The sequence below is a fragment of the Myotis myotis genome, unplaced genomic scaffold (genome assembly GCF_014108235.1).
Source record: "Myotis myotis isolate mMyoMyo1 unplaced genomic scaffold, mMyoMyo1.p scaffold_m19_p_17, whole genome shotgun sequence".
Taxonomy (NCBI): domain Eukaryota; kingdom Metazoa; phylum Chordata; class Mammalia; order Chiroptera; family Vespertilionidae; genus Myotis; species Myotis myotis.
The window spans coordinates 26,678,354-26,702,225 of NW_023416321.1; the positions used below are offsets into that span (position 1 = coordinate 26,678,354).

A 23,872-nucleotide genomic window follows, 5' to 3' on the forward strand; every position below is an offset into this window, starting at 1 on the left:
CAACCATTGAGGCACACTGGCCTGGCACAATTATTCTTTACAAAACAAATATAAAAAGAGAATGTCAGCCAATTTTTCCAGGAATGCCTGCACAGAAGACAAGAGAGCAACCTTCCCAATTTCAGCAATCACGAAGTTTATATGTATTTTTCCTGGTTTTTACTGTTTTGGTAATATGAATCAAAAGAAGAAATATTAATACCACCTGGGAAGAACCCCAACCAAAGAAATCTGAAATATATAGTAAATGCCCCTCCCCCTTTTCTGTTTATTTTGCATGCTGGTGCTAAACTCCCAAGCGTCATGATTTAAAAAGAAATTGTACGCCCTTCTAATTTATTTCCAGGATGAGGGGACATTTTTGCTTTCTTATGTGGCTCTTTGAAAATGTGTTGCACGCAGTTCCTAAAAAATAAAATGTTTACCTTTGAAAGAAAAAATAATAAAATTACATTATCTTATTCCGTTGTCTTCATTGTACAGATTGAATGTTATTGATCATCCCCTGAGTCATCAGAAGAAAAGACTATAACAGAAGTGATCCTGACTTTCTCTCTGTTGTAGCCCTAGTAGGTTGAACAGGGTATGGCCCACGGGAACAGTGAAATAAGTAAGTAAATAACTGAAAATCATTTCTCAGGCAGCTCCGGTCATTAGAAAGGAAGCCTGACATTTACTAATTTTTTACTATGTCTCAGGCACTGTGCAAATCACTTTACACGCATAATCTATTACCACTCCTAAAAGGTCACGAAGTCTGGGGTCCAATAACTGGCCCCAGGACACCAGGCCGACGTGCAGACCCAGGGATGAATCCGGACCGAACCTCGGAACCTGAGCTCTTCACCGCGACTTCATATAGTTTCTAAGAGATGCTTCCGTTACAGCAACACCGGCTCTGCTGTCTAGTCCGTCCGGTGGGATAACGGAAGAAGCTATCGCATCCCCGAACATCTATTTCCCGAGATGAACATCCCCGCTTCCTCCCGGCCCTCCTTAAATGACCCTCGCATCCTGGCCACTCTACACCAACTTCGGAAGGACGGCGTCCCTCCGGCTCCACCAGCGGTGATGTCGCTGGGCTGGTAGCTCGGGGGCGTCGGGGCAGGGGACGCCCATTCCCTGGGGCTGAGAAAACGACGTGATTGCTCGAGGGGCTGTGGTTGGTCACCCCAGGAAGGCTTCCCAGGACAGGTGACCCCAGCGCCAGGGCCCGCGCGGCAAGGAGCAGGCGGGCGGCCAGAGAACCCCAGGTAAAAGGACCGCGGGACAGCGGCCGTGGGGGGCCACTCGGTCGAGACAAAGGCTGATGCCGTTTACGAAGACAGGGGACACCACCCCGAGTGAGGACCGGTGCACGGGAGGAGCGTAAGGCGTTTTCCTAAAAGTGAGATAAGTCGGAGCGAAACCAAGTGGGAGGAACAGTCCTAAAGCAAAACGCGAACTTACCGGTAACCTGGCAACCCGGCCTCCGTAGCGCGACTCCGGGCGTAGCTTCCCCAGCAGCCTGGTAGCCAAGGCAGCGGCGGGCTCCACTCTGGTATCGCGAGACAGAGCAGGCCTCGCGAGATCTTCCCTCGTGCGTGACCGGCGGACGTCCTTTCCGGACGCTATGGGAGGGCTCTGGCGCTCGGGATGGCGGCGCGTCGCTTTCTGCGGCTGGCGCTGGCGTCCCCTTGGCCCCCCGACCAGCGTCGCGGAGAGGGTGGAGCGGTGCCTCAGGCCGGAGAGGAGTGGGACGGGAGGTGCTGAGAGGGGCCTGAGGCTGCTCGGAACATGGAGGCGCCCGAACCTGGCCCGAGACCTGGCCGTGCAGCCGGCGCGGCGGCCGAAGAGCACGAACCCGCACGCGCGCGCGCAGGACGAGGAATGGCGGCAGCGAAACAAAACCGTCCTCACGTACATGGCCGCGGCCGCCGTGGGCATGCTGGGGGCGTCCTATGCCGCCGTGCCTCTTTATCGGCTCTATTGCCAGGTAGGGGCCGCCGCTGCCCACCCCACTGGGCGGTGTCCCGTTGGGATGTCCGAGATGATCGCCCAGAGAGGAAACGGGCTCAAAGCGGTGACCGGGCCAAGGTCACCAAGGAAGTTCGCGGCGGAGCTGCAAGTTACAAATAGAGTGATCCTGCTGCCGAGTGAGATTCCTTCATCTCTGAGCTCTCCCGAAAGGTCCGCAGCCTGCACTCCGGAATCCAGCCATCTGCTTTACCCTCCGGCTGCGGGCGCACGTGCCCGCTTTAAAAAATGTAGTGCATGTTAGCACATTAACTCGGTGAGCCAGCCACACGGTTGATGTGCGCAGGTTCACCCTGGAGATGGGAGTCCGCGTGTTACTTGTGCTTAAACCGGGAGTAGCTTTTATCCATCAAAAGAGACATGAATTAGGCCTTTGAGGGCCCCATCCCCGTTCATTTGTAACTAACGTGCTTATCCTGGGCTCCGCGTTCATCCGCATCCAGCTGGTTCTCCGTGTGGTCCACAGGACCTGCAGGATCAGCATCACCTTGGAACTTGAGTGCAGATTCTTGTGCCCAACTCCTGACCTACTCAATCAGGAGCCTGGGCGTCAGTACGTGAATAAGTCCTCTAGCTGGTTTTGATGCAAACTAATGTTTGAGAACCACTGGCCAAGGCAAACTTCCCCTAATTCATATATGGCCTCTATAGTTCTTAAAAGTAGTAATTTCTGTTACTCCGGCATTGGAGTAACCAGGGGAGCTTTTTAAAAAACTGACAGATCAGTGACATCCCAAGCCAGTTAAATCAGAATGTCTTGGAGTGGGGGTCAGGCATTAGTAATATTTTAAACATTGCTCAGAATCTTTCCACTGTTCCTACCTGGCTAACTTCCCCTGAGCTTACAGAGGTGAACTTACCTTTATTTTGTGCGATGACCGAGACAGAAGTCAAAGGGACTTTTTCAGCCTCCTGATAGCAGCGTTTATGTGGGAAAGTGCAATCGCTTGATTTGTGGAGGATGTGTAGAATGTGAATTAGTTTCCAGCAGAGGCCAGCCAAGAGCCAGCCTGAATCCCAAAACAGCAAGCAAGTTTGGGCCACCACAGACCAAGTTGATTTTATTCCTTAGGGAATACTTAGCAATGTCTGAGGACATTTTTGGTTGCCACAACCTGGCAGGAGGGTGCTGCTCGTATCTGGTGGGTAGAGGCTAGGGATGCTGCTAAACATCTAACAAACAGGACAGACACACACCCCACCTCACCACCAAAAAAAAGAATTATCCAACCCGAAACGTCATTAGTGCCAAGGCTGAGAAATCCTGGCCCAAACTGCAATGAATGGCAATAATTTGTGTGCATGTGTGCAAGCACAGGGCAGAAAAGTAAAAGCAGTTGTGATTTATCCTAAATTTAAATCACAGTTGGATGTTAAATAGTGACATTTCCAACCAGAGTATCTCTTTCACTTTTGGACTCAGAACTTTAGAGGCAAAAATAAGGGCTTATATAAACCACTTAATCCAGTGAGCTCATTTTATGAATCTGCAACATGTGCCCAAAGAAAGTAAGATTTATTGAGTTCTTGGATTCAGTTAGTGGAAGAACTAGACTGGATACCAGGGCATATTCTCCGTGCCCTTTTCTATTTTTTCTAATCTTCAGACATAAATTTAAAGAATCTATATTCGAAGACGGCCAGTCAGAAATAGTGCCTGAAGGAATCTATACTCAAGTGATTTCGAATTCTTTAGGAAAAGGAGTCATATGTTAAAACGTAAGCATTCTAGCCTTCATGGGCAGAAGGATATACTTATACATTACACAAAGATAAAGGCTTGCCCTCTGATGCATCTTTTAGGGTTATAATGTAATTTGCATGGCAGTCAAGTGAAGCTAGCTGACTGGTGTAACAAGCGGGAGTTAGTAATACTATATTTTGCTGGGAGTCTTCCCCTAGCCTCAAATTTGGTATTTTTTTCCTAGTATAGTAACGGATTAATTATCCGGAGACCAGAATTCTGGCAACCTCAAGCATCAGAAGAATGATCAGCCTGGAAGTAAGAATATTTTTTTAAAGCATTTTTGATGATAAAGGAAATAATGGCAAGAAAGATAGGGAAGAGGTGTCATACACAGATTATTCCGATGTCTTATGATTAGTTCATTCAGTGGCCAAAGAGATCAAGTTCTCTGATATCTGTAAAAGCTATACTACACAAAAATTACAAAAACATTTACCAACATGGGAAAATACTTGTGGTGCTTGAGAAAAGCAGATTACAGAAGTGAAGCTAAAATGAATCTGTGCTATAAAAGTTAATAATATGAAAAAGGACCAGATAGGAAAATTGAATTATTTAAATAGTTTTACTAAAATGACAGGAATGTGGGTAAATTTTATTTCTATTAATAATAGTTGATATGAAATACTAGGAATAAAGGAAAGTATGCTTATTGAAAAGCTAAATATTCTGAGCTGTATTATCAGTGAAGAGTCTTCTGTCTTCCAAATGACTCATTTTTGACCATGCCACATAACTGAGTGATTACTGAGAAAATATGACTTCAATAAATTTAGGCCTTTGACACCCTCCCCCCCCTGCAAGTGGTTAAATCATTTGACACATTCATAGGAAATGGTCAGTGATAGTACATAAACTTGGCTCCTATTGTGTTACTAAAGTTAAATGGTTTTTAAAATTATGATTTTGTCCAATAGATCGTCAGCACCTAAAAGTAATACGTAACATATTACACTTCTTTTTCTAGACTACTGGACTTGGGGGATCAGTAGCAGCAGGTCATTCATCAGACCAGATTGAAAACATGGTGCCTGTTAAGGATCGCATCATTAAAGTCACCTTTAATGCAGATGTGCACGCAAGTCTCCAGTGGAACTTTAGACCTCAGCAAACAGAAATATATGTAAGTGATCAAAGAAGTACCTGCAAGTATTAAAAGATTACTTTTTTCAGTGTAAAAATTCAGTGTAACTTAAAACTGTTTCACAATTTTGGAAACACTCATCTAAATTTAATTTCAAAATGTTGAGAGACTCCATAACTAAGTATGCGTATTAGAGCATTGGTTCGTCACTAATATATATACAAGTAAAATTTGGAAATCAGGTGTTCATGGGTAGTATTCACTATTTTGCTGGCTCTTAGTTTAGATTAGGTATTATGGTCTGATGGATAGGAAAAATAATGTGACTGATTTAGTAGGGAAAGAAGGAGTTGTGTGAGGCTTAAAGTATTGATAATGAATATGCTTTTTTTAAAAAACAGGTAGTGCCTGGAGAGACTGCACTGGCGTTTTATAAAGCTAAGAATCCTACTGACAAACCAGTAATCGGAATTTCTACGTACAATGTTGTACCATTTGAAGCTGGACAGTATTTCAATAAAATACAGGTACAACTAAATGCAAACTATAGAATATGATAAAAGTACAAAAAAACTATTTAGCACTAAATTTAATGCAGTATTTTAGTGGGTATTGATTTCTGAAAACTCATTTCTTCTAAACTTCAAACTACTTTTTTTTCATTGCTTATAACAGCTCTGTAGAGGTTTAGAGTCAAACTAAATGGAAATCTGCTTTTAAGATTAGAAGAATTTGTTGATTCTCAATCCTTAAAGCAGAACTGAAAAGATGCTGTTACCCTGTCACAGAATTTAAAGATTATGTTTAACAGTATGTTTATTAAAGCCACTAAATGCACCATTAGTTTTTATTTTGGATAATAGAATAGAAATATTAATAAACTAATGCCTTTCTATAACTTCTAGTGCTTCTGTTTTGAGGAACAAAGGCTTAATCCACAAGAGGAAGTAGATATGCCAGTGTTTTTCTACATTGATCCTGAATTTGCTGAAGACCCAAGAATGGTGAATGTTGATCTCATCACTCTTTCTTATACTTTTTTTGAAGCAAAGGAGGGCCACCAGTTGCCAGTTCCAGGCTATAATTGAAGTCAGTATCTTATGATTCAAATTTGTGATTTTTGAAAAATCATGTATCTTGTCTTCTCAGAAGAGAAACATTCTACAATAATGTATTCTATTCTTTTTTATGCTTTCTATATTAAATATTATGTACTTCCCCCCAACTAATTTACCCTACTTAAAATTGAGAGAAGAGGTTCAGCTTTTTATTAGAAGAAATCCACTTGCCTATTTAGAATGTATGACTGTTCAAAGCCGTACTTTGCTAAGGAGTAATAAAAGAAACTGCTGTGTTTCTTAAATATGTAGGCATGGTTCCTTCCAAATTACTAGCATTACCTACCTGTAGTAGTCCTTTTTTTGTTAATGCCCAGTATTGTCTCAAGATCTAGGTCAGAACTTCTGACTATATTTCTAAAACACTTGGTTACTACTTTTTTTTTTTCATTGTGTACAGTCACTATTTGAAAAGCTCCAAATGGAAGGGGAATCACTAAGCCCTAACAGTTTGCCCAAAGATTAATTCTGATTTCAGATGGGACTGTTTTTCCTTTAAGATATAGGGCGATTTACATTCAGAGTACTGAATAATTACTCTGAAGTTTTGGTATCATGAAATTGAAATGAAATGCAAATATCTACTAGACTTCTAGTATTTCTTGTGATAGCTCCAAGTCCCTGAATGTTAAAATATAAGTGTGGGAAATGTGAAGATTACTCACATAAGTTCTGCAATGAAAAAACTGTAAAAAAAGATGTATTAAATTGTTTTAATAGTAATTTATTTGTCATTGTAATTTATGATATAAATGGATGTATAATTTATTCTGAATATTTTCCAGTAGTCGTTTCAGAAAAAAACTAAATTGCAATAAAAAAAAAGAGAGAGAGAACATTTAGTATTATAAAGAATTGTATTTAAAGGCAACTTGATGTAGCATCCTGTGACCTCTTCAGGATACATGAAATAGGAACTACAATATTAAGGTTTTTACAATTCATAATTCTAAACAAGAATATTATTTATAAAAAAGTGCACATATTCGGCTTTAGTTAAATGAAGGCACTCACTATTCTCCTGAATACTATATTTAGTTTCTTACATTTTGTGCTTACATGAATTCAGAATTATTTTGTAACAAAATAATATCCATCTATTCTCATCACAGCCATGTGACGATTTCTAAATGTAGGAACGCCTGAGAAACATAAGATGCTCCAATTAACCTGATTGGCCCCAGTACAATGAATTTTTTCTTCTGTTGGGGTTTTAAGTGAAAAATGTTAAAAGCAAGTTTTTTTGAGATAAAACTTGAACTGTTACTCTTCTATTTAAATTTCACTGTTGCCAAGGAGAAGTGTTCCACCCTGGTTTTAAAGTGTTGGTAGATCTTGTCTTCTGGGCCTCACAGCTGGACAGTTTACCTCTTGGGGAGTTGTTACCCCTAATGCAGCTAGTGAGCTGGTCCTTCCTTTTCACCTAGAATAAACAGAAAATAGTCAACCATCCCCATCCTTTCCTTCTCTGTCCCCATTCCTTGATAACTAGAGGGCCACACACTAGTAGAGGAAAGGCGGGAATGTCCTATTTCCATTGGGGGGGTGTGCAAGGGGAATAAATAAGGTTAATAGATTATTAGTGGCCATGCATTCATTAATAAATAAGTGGGATGACTAGTCCAGCAAATAAAAGCCATCCAGACCTATCTGGATTAACAATGGATGGTTTCTACCTGTCCCAGTTAACAGGTGTCTATTGCACATATAAGACAGATGTCTGATTCTAGTGCTAAAAAGTTCTTATTGATCATCTGTTTTTGTTAGCATTAATATTTTTATACACAGATGAATTTCTGCATTCCCAAGATTTATTATTTTTAGTTAACAAGGTCACAAAGAATGTATTTCATTGGGGAACAAATAGTTCATTCAATTGAGTGATTTGAAGGAACTTGTATATTAATATTTCACTCATTAAAGCGTCAGATGGCCCTTACAAAATGTAAATACTAACTAGAAAAAGTGATAACTACACTGAAATTCTGTAGAATGGAATGAAGGGTATGTAAATTGGAAGTCTTTACCTTAACAGTCACTATGATTTTGAGTGCCTTTGCGGTGATGAACATCAATTTCTTCATAAATAGCTCTGAAACAAACAAGCCATTGTGGCAAAAGGGTTACATACCACTTTCAAAGTACTATTTTGGCTTTTAACCTGAACTAAAAATCTGGTCCCTTTAGCCATTCAGGCTGTTTAAGTGAATAAAAACAAAAATATCTGCCCTGAATCTTACATTGTAGCTTTCTTAGATCCTAATGGTGCAGTTCCTCTGCATCTTAACAATATGTGTATTGTATAGTCAATTCACTTTAATTGCAATTTAATGAAAAATATGGCTAAAATTTGGACAGTTTGCTTGTGCTTTTTAAAAGAAAAATTGTTCAGCTTTTCCTGGTTTTAAAACATTTTATAAAATAATTAGTTTATATAACCTGTGTTAATACAGTCCAAGTTCCTGAGCCACCTTTAGCTTAAATGTCATCTTTGTACTTTATATATAATATATATAATATATAATAATTTTTCTATGACAGGCTTCATTCAACTCTTTATATATGTCTTATATGTCTGCGGCTAGAAAATATATCATTCATATACTAGTACATGGCTGAACAAAAATCTAAAAATCACTGAAGTCTTGGTCATCAATATCACAAAGCCCTAGCATGGTCCAGATATTTTTAAAAGTTTCCCTAATAAGTATTGTCTTCATTTTCCACAAAACTATTTCAACCTCCTTCACTCTCAAGTCTCTTATCTCCCTCCTCTCACTCTGAGTCAGAAACCCCACTTCTTAATAAATCAAATGCCTTGATATGGATACTTCCTCATCTTCCCGTCACTGAATCTTCAAGTCTGTTTTCATCTGCATCACCATTTCCTTCTGGGATCCTTTCGAGCCCTGGCTTCTCAAACACTTACCTCCTTTAGTTATTTCCCTTCCCCAACCGAATCTTTAACCTCTCCCTGCCTACTGGATCCTACCCCTCAGCATTCACAGGTGCTCCAGCATCAACAATATAGTCCCTAACCCTGTGTCTGCTTGGTAATCACCTCAGTAACCCGCTAGCTTCCAAACCATTTCCCAGCATCCCTTCGTGTTTAAGTTTCTGGTGTCTGCACTTACTGTCGCTACTGCATCTCTTACTTCTTAATGCACTGAAATTTGCCTTTTGTCCCCATCCATCTACCAAAATGGCTTTTACTAAAATCACTAATGAGCCTGGCTGATGTGGCTCAGTGGTTGAGCCTTGACCCATGAACCAGGAGGTCACAGTTTGATTGCCGGTCAGGGCACATGGTGTTGCAGTAGGGGGCATGCAGGAGGCAGCTGATCGATGATTCTCTCATTGATGTTTCTATCTCTATCTCCCTCTCCCTATCTCTGAAATTAATAACATTTTTTTAAATCAATGATTTACAGTTATTTAATCCATTACCTAGTTGTCAGTCCTCATCTTACTTGTCCTCTCACTGAAGTTCATCACAGTTGTGCACTCCCTTTTTGGTTTCCAAATTGCAATTTCCATGTCTGATAACAGGTTCCCTGTTGCTCCCTTTGCTCTTAGCTTTGGCTTTTCTGTGTCCTGGAATGTACCAAACCTCTCTCCTTGGGGCCTTTGTACCAGGTGTTCCCTCAAATACCTCCACATGCCAGGCAGGTCAAATGAGTGGATGCAGTGGGCCAGGCCAAGGGGCCTGGTGGACTGCAGAACCTACCTAATCTTAAGGAGACAGCCACTCCGTAACCCCAACCTATTGCTAGCATGTGAAAATGTAGGCCTGGCATCTAAATCCATAGGTCCAGATATCTTTTGAAATATCCCAGTGTTTAACTGTTGGCTATTAATTTTTAAATGCATATTGTATATTCTGCACAGCTGTAGGCAAAGATACAGCATTCAGGCTGCCAGTTTCTGAACAATGATTTCTATAAACATACTTTGACCATTTTTAACAATTTGGGGGTTAACCTTCAGTCAATTAAAATATATTAAAGCTCTAAAGAGCCTACCATCCCCGAAATATTTTTATACACTTGACCTATAGGATATCAAAAAATAATGGTGCCTTAAGGATTTCAAGTTAAGTAATTTTTTTAAAATATATTTTATTGACTTTTTACAGAGAGGAAGGGAGAGGGACAGAGAGTTAGGAACATTGATGAGAGAGAAACATCAATCAGCTGCCTCCTGCACACCTCCTACTAGAGATGTGCTCGCAACCAAGGTACATGTCCTTGACCGGAATTGAACCTGGGACCTTTCAGTCCGCAGGCCGACGCTCTATCCACTGAGCCAAACCCGTTAGGGCAAGTTAAGTAATTTTTACTAATGCTTTATTAATTCATTTTAAGCACACTGTTGTCATACGTAGTGAAGACTAACACCAAGTTCTTATATGAGTTTTGGGGAGGATTAGGAGTCAAAGCACAGCTAAAATATCCCATCAGTGTGGTGTTGCTATGTCATTGATCAGTGACTAGTGCCCTTCTCAATCAGGAGAAAACTCAAGTTTCTGCCAAGCCATCCACGAGGAATCCATTAATGCACATGATGGTTCCGGTTACTTCTTAATGTGCAACCCGAGCTTTTTTATTTTTCAGTCACAAGGCCGAGAACGGTAAGACCATTAAGAGCAACAGCTCCCATAAAACCTCATAAGTCATTTTTAATAAGGTCATCAATTTGTGCCAAGATCTAAGCAAAGTTAAATATATAAGCAAGCCCTGTTAGCTCTGCTACCAAAGGGAACCGAGACAAAAAATAAATTAATCATTCTGAAAATGACTTACTCTGTCGTGACAGCAGGAGCTAAGGGATCAAACTCCATTACCTCGTAGTAATTGGGTAGCTGGAGATCATTCTTTGTCATCGCTTTAGGCAAAAAAAAAAAAAAAAAAAAAAAAAAAAAAAAAAGGCAGTAAACACGAATTGTGCTTTTCAAGGGAATACGCACAATTAGTATTCTTATGATTTAGACTTCAAACATAAGATCCTAACAAAGACTGACAACGGAAACAAATACACTGCCATTCTAATACTACCCCCATGGCAACAAATCTATACAACAAAAGGATTTCAAACTTCAGCTAACGGTTCATTTACCCTCAGTGCTCCAAATACAATATTCAGCACAACCCAAGCACTTCTATAATTTCCTAATGTCAGAATGGTATTTACCCTGAATTTACTTCATGGAACTTAAAAATGCAAACAAACTCCTCTAATTTTTCATCTCTCTTTTATTTTTCGATTACCAATACATCTCTCGCAGACTCACATTCAGTTTTCCCTTGTTAGTGCAAATAATAGGGTCCTGAGTACCTGGGTGGTTGGCAGGCAAGGCTGGCAGTGTCTGGTTTGACGGTGTGGCTGAAATGGTGTGTAGACTCACCGGCTGTAGTAACTCTGAATTTTGATATACTGGAAGCTGAAGAGAACAGAGTGCATATTCAAATCAACATTCTACAGTAAGTTTCCCTTTTTTAAAATTAGATTCTGAGGCTTCCAAGGGGCACTATTCCAAGAACCGTATGTTCTTAACTGGACAGGAATTAGTAATTCTGAGCAACTACTTTAGTTTTTTAAGTAATAACCACTTATAAAATTTACTGCGTTTCTGTCTGTCTTCATGCCATTACACCTCATTTCCCATGTAAAATTCTGAAGAAACATGTTGCTTTAAAAAAATAAAAGCAGGAATATACAGGGTGGGGCAAAAGTAGGTTTACAGTTGTTGGTATGGAAAATAATACAATAATAAATAACAAGAATAAAAACTTTCACTTACAACTGTAAACCTACTTTCGCCATACTCTGTTTACCTCAATCTAGATTTAGTGGTTTTACTAAATATACAATCTCAAACAGGAACAAACATATCTTGACCCTATAGAAAGGCATAAAGTGACATGTGGAATCTAAATAACGGACAAACAAAACAGAAACACATAGATACAGAGAACTTTTTTGATAGTTGCCAGATGGAAGGGGGCCTGGAGAGATGGGTGAAAAGGCGGAAGGGATTAAGAAATATAAGTTGCCGGTTATAAAAACAGTCATAGGGATGTGAATTACCAGTACAGCATAGGGACTACGGTCAATAATATTGTAATAATTATGTGTGGTGTCCGATGGGTACTGGACTTATCAGAGTGATCACCTTGTAAGTTAAATAAATGTCTAATCACTATGCTGTACACCTGAAACTAATATAATATTGTAAGTCAACTGAAACTTTAAAAAATCAAAAGGAAAAAAAAGATTAAGACAATAAGGAAAAGTCCTAACAAGGCCTACATCAATACATTATAAATTCAAAGAGACATTGAGAAAAACATTAGAATTAATGACCAGCAGTTCCCTTTTGGCCATGACAATCGGACTAGGTGCACTGCCAGGAAAGGGTTTCATTACTTACACTCTCGTATGTGTGACTTGAGTCGGGGTTTTGGCTGGTCCTTTGGGCAAACCTAGGATAGTGTGATAACACAGCATGATTACCCTACAGTGAGAACACAAATGCAGAAAGTAAGATGACTTTCCTGGTCTAAAAATGAAACGTCAAATGTACCTTCAGACTGTACAAAAGCATTAATTTTACAAAACAATTCCAACTGCTTTCCGTGCCCACCAGGTCACGATGCCCAATTGCCAAAGAGAGTAAAGACAGCGCTGTCCCTTGGCAGTGGGAGCCCCAAGACGCTGGTGTACGCGCAGTACACTGAGAAAACAGAGCCTTCAGTCTTTCCATCAGAGTAGCTCCCATACCGCCATTTCCTGAAGGTGGAGAGGTGATGCAGAGTAGAGGTTAGGAAGGAACAGGGGAGGGCGCTGGCTCTGGGACAGGTGGAGTGATCACACTTGGCCTTGTCTCTCCCACTAAATGCAGCTAGAAAACCTGGACAGAACGAATGCATGGAGCAAATATTTGAGGACTGAAAAGTAAACAGCTAAAGGCTGACTTGGAAAGAAGACAAGAATTTGAGTATCACTGCAAACTTACCATATTTTCTCCTCTGGTGTTCCCTAGCCTGAATGCAATGTAGCCTACAACCCAGCAGGGGGCCGTTAAACCAGACAAGGGCTCTAAAAGAAGCCTTCTAATTCTAGCTAAGGAGTAGTGTGCTCAGGGTTGGAAATCCGGCCCCCCCCACCACCACCACCCATCTCTCCCCCCATCCCCCGCCTCTCTTCTCTCTGTTCTCACACCCCTAACCCTTGGCAATCCCAAGTTGGCTGCAGTGGCATCATGGGTAGCAGGGACCTGTAGGGGTTTAAAACCCTGAGTGAGGGGAGCCTTCCTCTCCAACAGGTAGACTGTGATCCCAACAGGATGGGGTGAACCTCCCTTGCTGCTTTTTATCCCCTCTGTCCTGCCATTTGGTCCCAGACACAATAACACCAAAGGAAGGGCATGGCACAGTAAACCTCCAGTTTCTGACTGGAGAGCCAAAAAGGGAGTCCTGGGAAGACAAAGTATCAGAGAAACCACAAAGAGGGACAAATTCGGAAAAGCAAACTCAAAGTTGTTTGTGAAATCCTGGGCTCACCCTCTGGTCTGTAACTCTGTGGATCTGTTCCCAGTCAGGATGCCAAAGGTAATGAGAACTGGACACAGCCTGCCGTCCAGACCTCAGGCTGACCACTGAGTGAGGCACAGGTGAGACAGCTGAACAGCGCTGCAAAGCTTAGCCGCGTGGGAACCGCGGCATACGGAGGGCAGGTTAAACGGTGGCATGAAACTAACAAGGCTGTCTGCCTACTAATATCAAAGTATCAACATTCTCAATAGGATTTAAATAAGAGCAAGTATCTCATAACATTAAAAAAGTCCAATATACAACCCAGACTTACTAGGCAGTTGAAGAGCTGGAAACATTTCAAGTGGCAGGACAAAAGCCAGATCGACAGAAGTTGATATCATAAGGACACAGGTGCTGAAATTATCTAAGATTTTAAAGCAGCTCTTACTACAAATGCTTCAACAAGAAACTGCACTCTTGGAAAAAAAAAAAAAGAAGAAGCATAGAAACCTCAGCAAAGAAACACAAGATATGAGGAGTCGAATGGTAATTTTAGAATTGAAAAATACAGTAACTGAAATTTAACAATAACTATGGAACGAACTCAACAACATATAGGGATGACAGGAAATAATCAGTGAACTTGAACATAGATCTATAGAAATTATCCAATCTAAAAAACAGGAAAAAAAAATAAAAGTGAGAAAAGCAATGAACAGACCCTAGTGTTCTATGAGACAATGACAACAGATCTATGACTGGTGTCAACAAGAGTCCCAGGACAGCAGAAAATGTGTAATGTTGAAAAAACATTTTAAGTATTTCAAATAATAAGGGCTGGAGACTTCACAATTTTGTTGATAGACATAAACTCACAGATTCAAGAAGTTTAGTAGATGCCCTAACCGGTTTGGCTCAGTGGATAGAGTGTCGGCCTGCAGACTGAAGGGTCCCAGGTTTGATTCCGGTCAAGGGCATGTACCTTGGTTGTGGGCACATCCCCAGTGGGAGGTGTGCAGGAGGCAGCTGATCGATGTTTCTCTCTCATCGATGTTTCTCTCTATCCCTCTCCCTTCCGCTCTGTGGAAAATCAATAAAATATATTAAAAAAAAAAAAAAAGAAGAAGTTCAGTAGAGTCAGGTGAATGATGGCTCCCCAAAAACATATGACCTTGTCCTAATTCCTGGAACCTAAGAATGTTATCTTATTTGGAAAAAGGGTCTTTGCAGATGTATTTAAGTTAAAGATTTTGAGATGACAATATCATCCTGTGTTATTCAAATGGGTCTTGAATCCAATGACAAGTGAGCTTGAAAGAGACAGCAGTGGGACTTTTAGAGAAAATGGCAATGTGAAGGTGCAGGCAGGAAATGGAGTGATGTAGTGACATGCCAAAGAATGCAGCCCCGTGGGGGGTGTGGTCCTGAATCTTAGACTTTCAGCCTCCAGAGGTATGAGAAAATAAGTTCCTGTGGTTTTAAACCGCCGAGTTTGTGGTCATTTTTTTTTTAATGGTAGCCACAGGAAACTAATACACTCAGCAAATCCAAAACAGCAGAAACTAAAATCCAGGCACATCATAATCAAACTGTTCAAAATTAGAAGAAAAAAAAATTCTTGAAAGCATAGTCAGAGAAAACACAGTATCTATAGAGGACAACACTTTGAATGAATGTAGGTTTCTCATTAGAAATCATTTAGGTCATAAGACAGTAGAACAATGTTTAAAAACTGCCGGAAGAAAAATGAACTGTTAACCCAGAATTCTATATCCAGTGAAAATATCCTTCAGGAACAAATATTCAATAAGACATACTCAAGTGAAGTAACACTTAAGATTTTCGCTTCTGATAAACCTGCTCTAAAAGAATGGCTAAAGGAAATTCTACAGAGAGAAGGGAAATTATCCTGGGAGAAAATAAAGGAGCAACAGAGATGGTAAATATTGCATAAATATAATAGACTATTTGTCTCTTCTTGAGTTTTTTGAAATATACAGGGTGTCCCTAAAAAATGTATACACACTAACAGCTGACAGTTCATTTGATGTTTCTTTCTTTTCAGATTTAACCCACTGGAGTTAATAATGATTCAAAGTGTGTATACATTTTTTGGGACACCCTGTATTTGTGGGTTGCAAGCAAAATTATAATATTGTCTAGTGATAGTTTTTATCTCCAATGTATACATATGTAATATCTATGATAACTATAATTTAAATGGGGGAATCTATATGGTGATAAGGCTTCCACATTTCACTTCAAATGGCCAAATACTGTTTCTAAGTAGACTTAAAAGTTATGTATATTGCAATCCCTAGAGTAATCAGTTCCTGCCCCCATATAGAAACTATACAAAGATACAGTCAAAATCACAATAGGTAAAGTGGAATGCTGAAAAAAATATTCAAATAATTCAAAGTATGCAGGAAACAGAGGGGGGGATAAAGGAACACAGAGAAAACATTACACAATCATAGATCTTATTCCAAACATAATAATTACATTGAATGGAAATGGTCTAACCATACCGATTAAAGACAGGAATTACGAGAATACATGAAAATGCATGACACAACTATTTGCTATCTACAATAAACTCACTTCAAATATTTGGGTATAGTTAAAAGAACAAAGGTGGAACAAGATATACGATGCAAGCAAACACCAATTGAGAGAAAGCTAGAGTTGCCGTATTAATACCAAAGTAGACATCAGTGCAAAGAAAATTACAAGGGACAAAGGGTGACATTACATAATGATAAAAGGGTCAATTCACCAAGAAAATATAACAATCCTAAATGCATATGCCCTTAATAACAGAGCTTCAAAATACATGAAGCAAACACCAATTTTATACAATCTTTTCAAGAACTGCGACATAAGGGAGTTATTTTGGTGATGGTTACCTGAATCTATATATATGTTAAAAATCCTAGAACTGTACATTAAAAAGGGTTGGGTATCAATTTTATCATAAGGAAATTTAAAAAAAAAAATTAAAGCTCAGAAATAAAAAAGAGAGCAGGCACTCAAATCAGACCCTTTTGAATCCCATGTATGCACTAGTTGGGTAACCTTATTTTCTTCATTTGTAACATGAGAGTGATGGGGTACCTACCTCAGGCCTTTTGGGAGCACTTCTAAGAAATTAATAGGCATTTCTTATTCTTCTTAGCCTGTTGCCTGATGGTAGTGGCTATAAATACGACCTATGACTTTATCCCTTCATCACTGTTTTTTATCCTTTCTGTTATGAATAATTTCAGCACTCATGTGTTCTGTGATAAACACATTATACTGCAAACACAGAGGGGTGGAAAAATCTCAAGACCATAAGACATTAGGATGGTTTGTTTTGCCTCTGCTGCTGAATCAGAATTTAGGTGGCCAGAGCCACCTAAGTGATCTTCATGCATAAGAAGACCCATGAGATCACAGAGTACAATAAGCAGCTATTAGCTAGAATTGCTACTCAATAGCTATATGAACTGGGACAAGTTCTATTCCCTAAGTTTCAGCCTTTCCTCCCATAAAATGAGAATAATGGTAACAGCATTGACCCAAGAACTTTGGCAAGGATTAAATGAAATGAACAAAACAGCTTAGCAAAGCACCTGGCACATAGCAAGTCCTTGGTTACTGGTGTGGCCGTTACTCTTCATGATTCTGAACCTCATTTCCCTTCTCCTTCCTTTGTCATTGTATTTCCTCTACTTCCTGTTACTACGTTAAAACGAACAGATACAGAGACAACTCACTGAAGGCTTATTACCTACCAAGTGCTATATTAGGAGGTAACATACAGCATCTCACAGAATCTTTGTAAGATCCTAGGAAGTATTCTTCGAAGAAACGGAAGGCTCACGCTGGGTAAGTATCTTATCCAAAGTCACAGAGCTAGTAGGAAGCAGCATGCTGAGGTCCTGACTCAGGTCTGTCTGATTCCCAAGTCTCTGGTTTTCCTACTGTGTCATGCTTTCTGGAATATGAGGAGTCAGAAAGAGGAGGTGTTGGTTCTGGAGTATGACGGACATACTTACATGGCTGTGTCTGTGTTTTCCAAGGCTAGCAGATCCATTTGTGGGCGAGGACTGGGCTGCAAGCTGTTCATTATCACAGGAGTTGGAGAGCTGAAACCTAGGACACAAAATGGACTTGTTGTTTGCCTTGAAACATTTTGTCGGTAACTTTTCTGTTGGCCTTTCCATGGGGGATGGGGGGCGGGGGGGTAAGAGGAGAGAGAGAGATTTCTGTCACCATAAAATTATGGAATTTCCTCAAACAGAAATTAAAGAGCCTCGTTTAGAGTAACTGGGAAGAGAGAAATTCCCTGCCACAAGGAGAGGTTGTTGAGAAGGTGACAAATGTTATTGTGCTGGATTTTCTCAAATCCCAAGCTGATCAGGAATGGATGAGATTTTGCATGTCTTGTTCTGCCAACTTCCAAAGGAAAAATCTATTGTATATACAGAGCTCTACCCTGACCTCCCCAAATTCTTAACTTCCCATGTTAAGTGAGACACCTGAAAGAAAGTAACTATCCCCCCTCCTCCCCCCGCTTGCCCCCGGCAAATGCCTGATAAAAATGTAAGAACATTTTTTAATGAAATAAACTCCACACATCCCACTGGTCTACTAAGCAAGCAGCCAACATTTCAGAAATGAAGGAAGTTACAAGAAAACCACAAATTCAGTGATACCAAATATTCTGGAAAAGCCTCCTAATATAGAAAAACAAACTGATTTCAGTTTGGCAAAAGCTACTGGACATTAGCATTTCTCATTATCCTTATTTTGTAATTTACCCAGATTTTTTGATAGAATAGTAGGACGTAACAAATAAAATAGATAAGATAGGTAACCCCAAGCCAACATTTCATTTTATAAACATTATTCCTTTACCTTCACAGAAACCCATTAAAATAACCATTGTTCTGACTTGATAAGGTAGGAAAGTCTCAGAGGTTAGGTGACTAAGAGGTGGCAGAACTAGGATTTCAACTTGGACTCTCCTCTGACTCAAAAGGCAGTGTTTCCTCCTCTACCTTTCGCCACCATATGGACAAGGCCTCACAATTCCTGAATTTCTCTACATCAAATACTCCCTTATCTGATGCTGTAGTATGGCAGAGAAACCCAAAGACAATAGTGTGTGGGTTCAGAGGAGACTTAAGTACGGGCCATGGAACTGAACAACCTTTACAAAGTAGGCCATGGGAATTACAGGAGATTCTAAGCCAGTGGGATGAGTTTCAAGGACCTCCTCCCCCAGTCACATCCCTTTCCCGTGCTGGGCATGACCCAACGAACATTGGCCAAGAAATAATTACATCTCCTGATATAGTCCTGCTATTCAGACTGATGCCAGTCCTTCTCTGGTTGCACTTAATCATGAAACCAAGGAGATCTGTTTCACCTTAAGCTCTTCTGCTGGCCTAAAAGCCCCGCATGCTTGCTTACTTAAGTGTGAAAGCTGAGCATTCATGGCATTGACCTCTTCCAGAGTAGCCCTATGATTCGGAGTGCTGGGACTTAGGTCAAGAAGATCACAGGATGGGGCAGAAGGTTCCGTTGCGGCCTGAAAACAAAGCAAACACAAACATAATTTGGAAAAACTTTGGCAGGTCTTTTATCACTTAGGCTTTCTCCCTGGAAGCTTTCCTTTGGAGAAAAGAAGATCCTATTTGAATGCATCTTGAGGGAGAATTCTCCATTCCATAGACAACATGAGTACTAATTACATCTCACTCTCTACATGGGTTCCTGCTTAATTAGAGCATCTTTTAATGACCTCTTATTAGTAATTTGATGACATCAAGTTATGGAGGCAAGTACTCTATACCACCAAAACCACCCCAATTATTAAGGAATGAGTCTCCTCTTTTTTAAGAGTTATTTTAACATAAGCCTTGCTCCATACTATACAATTTGTAAACTATTCAATTGTGTAGTTTATAACATTTCTATTCACTTACATTGGTGTCTTCTCTCTGATTATTTTGCTCCAAAATCCTTTGTTGGTTTCGAGTAAACCTGTTTGAATTAGCAACATGGAAACATTGAAAAGAAAATGGACAAGAAAATGCTACAATATGGGAAGGGAAGAAGGGGGAATATCTTATGTGGAGAAAATGGGAATATGCAAATTCAGGTTAATATGCAAATATTTAGGAACAAAGACAACAAGCTTCATCACCACTCAATTCCCAGTAAAGTACTTTAATCACGTTTTTTTCAGTTTATAGAGGTAATGAATGATGCCTTTTGAGAAAAGAGCAAGAATATGGAAAAGTATTAAAAATAATAAAATTCCATCCCTAGAAATGGTCCCTAATCATTTCTACCACCTAGAAACTGTCCTTAACATTACAATGTATTTCCTCCCATATGTTTTTCTGGAGGCTAATCTATTTCAAACTTAATAGAAATTATACTTTACATATTTCTGTCTCCTAATTCAATTACTTTGCAAGGATTTTTCTAGTTATTCAGAAGTTCAATTTTTAGTGGCTGCATATTTTACCTTATGAGCGTGCCACATATTTCACTTGTCTTATTATTCCCAAATACTTAAGGTGTCTCCAGTTTTGCCATTATAATTTTCCATTGAAGATTTAAATGCATGTATTGTATTTTCACTATCTTCATTTTTATAAGACATTTGATACCTACTAACAATATTGAGCTTTTATAATGTTTTAAAATTTTATACTTCTCATACATTGGGGGTAAAGGAGGAGTAGTTAAATAAACAAAGTAATGGCTTTGAAAAAATAGTAAAAGTTGAAGGTAGAAGCACAAGGTTCAAGTACCAGCATTATTGTCAAATAGCCATATGACCCTGGATATGACTTCCCGATCCTTATTTCAACCACTTCATCAGAAAGTTTTTCTCAGGGGTAAGATGTCAGTAGATAATACAGGTGGATGAATGTGGAAATGCTTTGCAAGCTCAGAGAGGCTTTAGAAACATGGAATTAATTCTATGACACATCAACTCTGTGAACCTAAACACTTTAAAGTTGAAAAGTTTCCAGTTCATTGAACCATGCACTTAGTTTTAAGGATTTTTCCCTTTCTAAAACACGTGATTTTTCTCCCGTCGACTTCTGCCATTGGCTTCTTATAGGCTAGTGTGTGCCGAGTATGAACACCCTTCACAGGTCCAGCCTTGAGCAACAAAGTTCCATTTCCTTATTTGCACAACTATTTTTATACGTTCACATAAAAAATTTCCTCATTGGCTGCTCTGGTTTTTCACAGACTATTTTCTCCACATAAGATATTCCCCCCGCTTTCCTTCCCCTTCCCTTCCCTTCCCATATTCTTCTCCATCTCAAACTCAAGGTCAACTTCACATTCCCTGAGACTTTGTTTATAGCACTCATCTATTCGAGAGCCCAGCACTGCTCATTCTCGCAGGCCGTATCACAGGCTCCCAGAAGGCCAGGACCAAGATCCCTATCTTGGGAGGAAGGCGGCCTTGTTCTGAACCTGTTCTTGATCTTCCTGAGTGTTCACCTTGCAGGCCCTCTAATAAGAACACTGAGTAACTGGTGGTGAAACCAGACTTGGAGGAGGGTTGAAGAGACTGCACCGTCTGCTCACCTCTCATAGCCAAGGATGGCATTATTCAGATCCTCATTCACTTGAATGAGCTCAATAGTTACGTCTTCATTCTCCACCACCACGAGCAGGTCCATGATTCGCTCCTGCATCTCCCGACCCGTCTTGTAAAGTTTCTGTCAAAGAGAGGAGAGAGCTTTCTTCTTCCATGCTTAGGAATGTTCTATAAAGACAACTGACTCACCAATCTGTATACACCTGTGACCACCTCCCTCCACCTCGAGTCACCGACGGGAGATTACCAAATATTTAATTATGGATAGCTCATCCTTCCTGTGAGAACACAGTGAGTTATAAGTGATTATATTTTCCTCTAAAAATCAAAACGGGTGTCATGAGGACAAATTGGTGCTCTGCATGGAACACAGGACTTGAAATTAGAAGCAGAATATGGGACTTCTAGATGGACTGCTTGTTAGCTGTACTGTTGGTGGAAACATCACTTGGTTTTTTTAAAAAAAATATATATTTCTTTATTGATTTCAGAGAGGAAGAAAGAAGGAAAGAGAGATAGAAACATCAATGATGAGAGAGAATCATTGATCGGCTGCCTCCTGCACACCCCCTACTGGGGATCGAGCCCACAACCCAGGCATGTGCCCTCGGCCAGAATCAAACCTGGGACTCTTTAGTCTGCAGGCTGACACTCTATCCACTGAGCCAAGCCGGCCAGGGCATCACTTGTTTTTTAAATCTCGATTTTCTCATTTGATAAATGAAAACTATACTACTTGCCACGTTTGTTTCAAGAGCTGACATTTAAATAAAATGAGGAGGATGAGGGAGGTAGGGGAGAGTAAAAGGGGGATAAATGGTGATGGATGGAGACTCGACTTGGAGTGATGAACACACAATACAGTGCACAGATGATGTGTTGTAGAATTGTGCACTTGAAACCTGTATAATTTTGTTAGCCAGAGTCACCCCAATAAATTCAATAAAAAGGAAAGAAATAAAATAAAATGAGATGTGCATGGTGAGGAATTCTGTAGCCACAAAGCACAACGTACAACAGAAAATATGTCATTCTTAGAGATAGTGATAGAAAGTAGTTCAACATTTACAGCAATGTGATTTTCCCATTATTGTTTTACTTAAATAAACATTTAAAACTTACAGCTACAGCAACACATTCCAAGAGAAACGGAACCAGAATTTTAAAAGGAGTGCTGGATAATATCTTTATTCGAATGACCTAGAATCCCAGCAGTGAGCCAGGGCTCCACTCCCCAAACCAACTGTTGCCTGTGAGCCTCAGAAGCATCTACAGCTGGGGCTGAGGGTCTGGGAATCTATTTTTATTTTTTTAAAGAATCATCAAAAGTGTTTCTTATACACACTGACATTTGCAAACTACTGCCTTACAACTGACCTCCTCCTAGGCAAACCTCCAAGTAAGCTTGAGGAGTATAACACTGACAGTAATATTTCTTCAAATCCACCTTGGCTGGAATTTGCCCACGTAATAGTCTACTAACATCACACAAAAACACAGAAATGTTTCCCCCTTTCAAAATGAAAGCGGTGGGGCTTGCTAAGTCATTGCACTGTTACATTATCTGATATTTTTCCCCTCAAGAAAAACCCGCTGAAAAACTGACGCTTCACGAAACCATTTAGAGTCTCAAACAATCTATTACAAGGCTCTGACAGGAAATCTCTAAATAAATAAATCAAACCATTACCAGCTGCCATTTAGACTCCGAGGGAAAAGCCACTACTCTCCACAAAATCATAACAAAAATATGTGCAAGATAAAGGGAAGTGAAAAGTGGGGGTGAAAAGCGAGACGGACAGATCGATGCCAGATTCTGGGTTTTACACCTGCAACGTGCAGGCAGAAAACGGTCCTATTTGCTAAATAAAGGCTTGGGCACTCTCAGTTGTGCTAACCAACCTTTTTCTTACAGGTCCAGGTATTACAATATTTTCTGCTCTGTGGGCCCTCTGTTCTCTGTCAAAAGGACCCCGCTCTGCATTATACCCTGAAAGCACCCATAGACTCAATGTAAAACAAGCCAGCTGAGTTGGGCTCACTGGTATGAGTGAGAAGAGCCTTTAGACTCAGTAGACCAAAGGCCTCTCACATACACAGACCTCACATGGAATTTAGTTACATTTTAGTTTCAGGTTTTTTTGTGTTTTTTAAATCTATAAGACAAAGACAACCAACTATCTCTTAGGGTTGTTGTAAGAATAGGAAATAATTGGAACCCTCCCTCCCCCCCAGTGTATGGCATACAGTGGAGAGTCAAGAAATGCATTATGGTTGCATAAGGAGGGATCACTAGAAGCTTAACTAGATAACTAGTACCCTCCTGTTATCTTCACACCACTACCAGGACCCAATATTATGCAAAGGCAAGAACTCAGAACAGCATTTAGTACAATCCCCTGATGAATGAGGACTGTTCCTTTGTTCCTGTGTTTGGGAGTGCACAGAAATTATTCTCCTTGCTCCCTGGCAGCCTTGCTAGAGCAATGTCAAGATCAAGGGACTCCAGTGGCTGTTAGAGGCCTGGGACCAAAAAAAAAATGTAGAAATTAATCTGAAATGAATTTGCAACCAACATCAATAGCCCCCATCACGTGAAGATCCTCCCTTTGCCCTCTGGACACAGACAGAAAGGAAACATGAAAGGAACACCACATCTCTCAGCAGGTTTGCAAAGCAGAGTTCGCCAAACCTCTTCAAAAGCCAGTCCACTCTGATCTTTGCCATTGATGTCTGTCTCCGAGGAGG

General features: G+C 40.2%; 3 protein-coding genes across 15 annotated transcripts in view; 1 reads left to right on the forward strand and 2 right to left on the reverse strand.

Annotated features, from left to right (window-relative positions):
• Positions 1 to 1,581, reverse strand: part of STXBP4 (syntaxin binding protein 4) — a 121,663-nt gene extending 120,082 nt beyond the window's left edge. For all 3 annotated transcript variants that reach the window (XM_036340523.1, XM_036340522.1, XM_036340521.1), the window contains exon 1: positions 1,450 to 1,581. The gene's annotated coding sequence lies outside the window, so the exon portion shown is untranslated. The remainder of the gene's footprint in view (positions 1 to 1,449) is intronic.
• LOC118671762 (cytochrome c oxidase assembly protein COX11, mitochondrial) lies at positions 1,567 to 6,688 on the forward strand. Its single transcript, XM_036340529.1, has 4 exons — positions 1,567 to 1,975; positions 4,731 to 4,886; positions 5,249 to 5,374; positions 5,753 to 6,688. Exons 1-4 carry the CDS (start codon positions 1,613 to 1,615, stop codon positions 5,933 to 5,935), a joined length of 828 nt encoding a protein of 275 aa, XP_036196422.1. The 5' UTR covers positions 1,567 to 1,612; the 3' UTR covers positions 5,936 to 6,688.
• Positions 6,689 to 6,803: 115 nt separating this feature from the next.
• Positions 6,804 to 23,872, reverse strand: part of TOM1L1 (target of myb1 like 1 membrane trafficking protein) — a 40,312-nt gene continuing 23,243 nt past the window's right edge. For 4 of the 11 annotated variants that reach the window (XM_036340528.1, XM_036340526.1, XM_036340524.1 and 1 more), the window contains 8 exons: positions 21,112 to 21,245; positions 19,479 to 19,536; positions 18,964 to 19,081; positions 17,544 to 17,640; positions 12,396 to 12,447; positions 11,300 to 11,405; positions 7,993 to 8,057; positions 6,804 to 7,388 (listed from right to left, as the gene is read on the reverse strand). In XM_036340528.1, coding sequence (XP_036196421.1) covers positions 7,248 to 7,388; positions 7,993 to 8,057; positions 11,300 to 11,405; positions 12,396 to 12,447; positions 17,544 to 17,640; positions 18,964 to 19,081; positions 19,479 to 19,536; positions 21,112 to 21,245 — 771 coding nt within the window. In that variant the 3' untranslated portion in view covers positions 6,804 to 7,247. Of the gene's footprint in view, positions 7,389 to 7,992; positions 8,058 to 10,767; positions 10,850 to 11,299; positions 11,406 to 12,395; positions 12,480 to 12,548; positions 12,755 to 17,543; positions 17,641 to 18,919; positions 19,082 to 19,478; positions 19,537 to 21,111; positions 21,246 to 23,872 lie in introns of those variants that run through there. The other 7 variants (XM_036340525.1, XR_004972845.1, XR_004972844.1 and 4 more) reach the window with 7 other exon arrangements.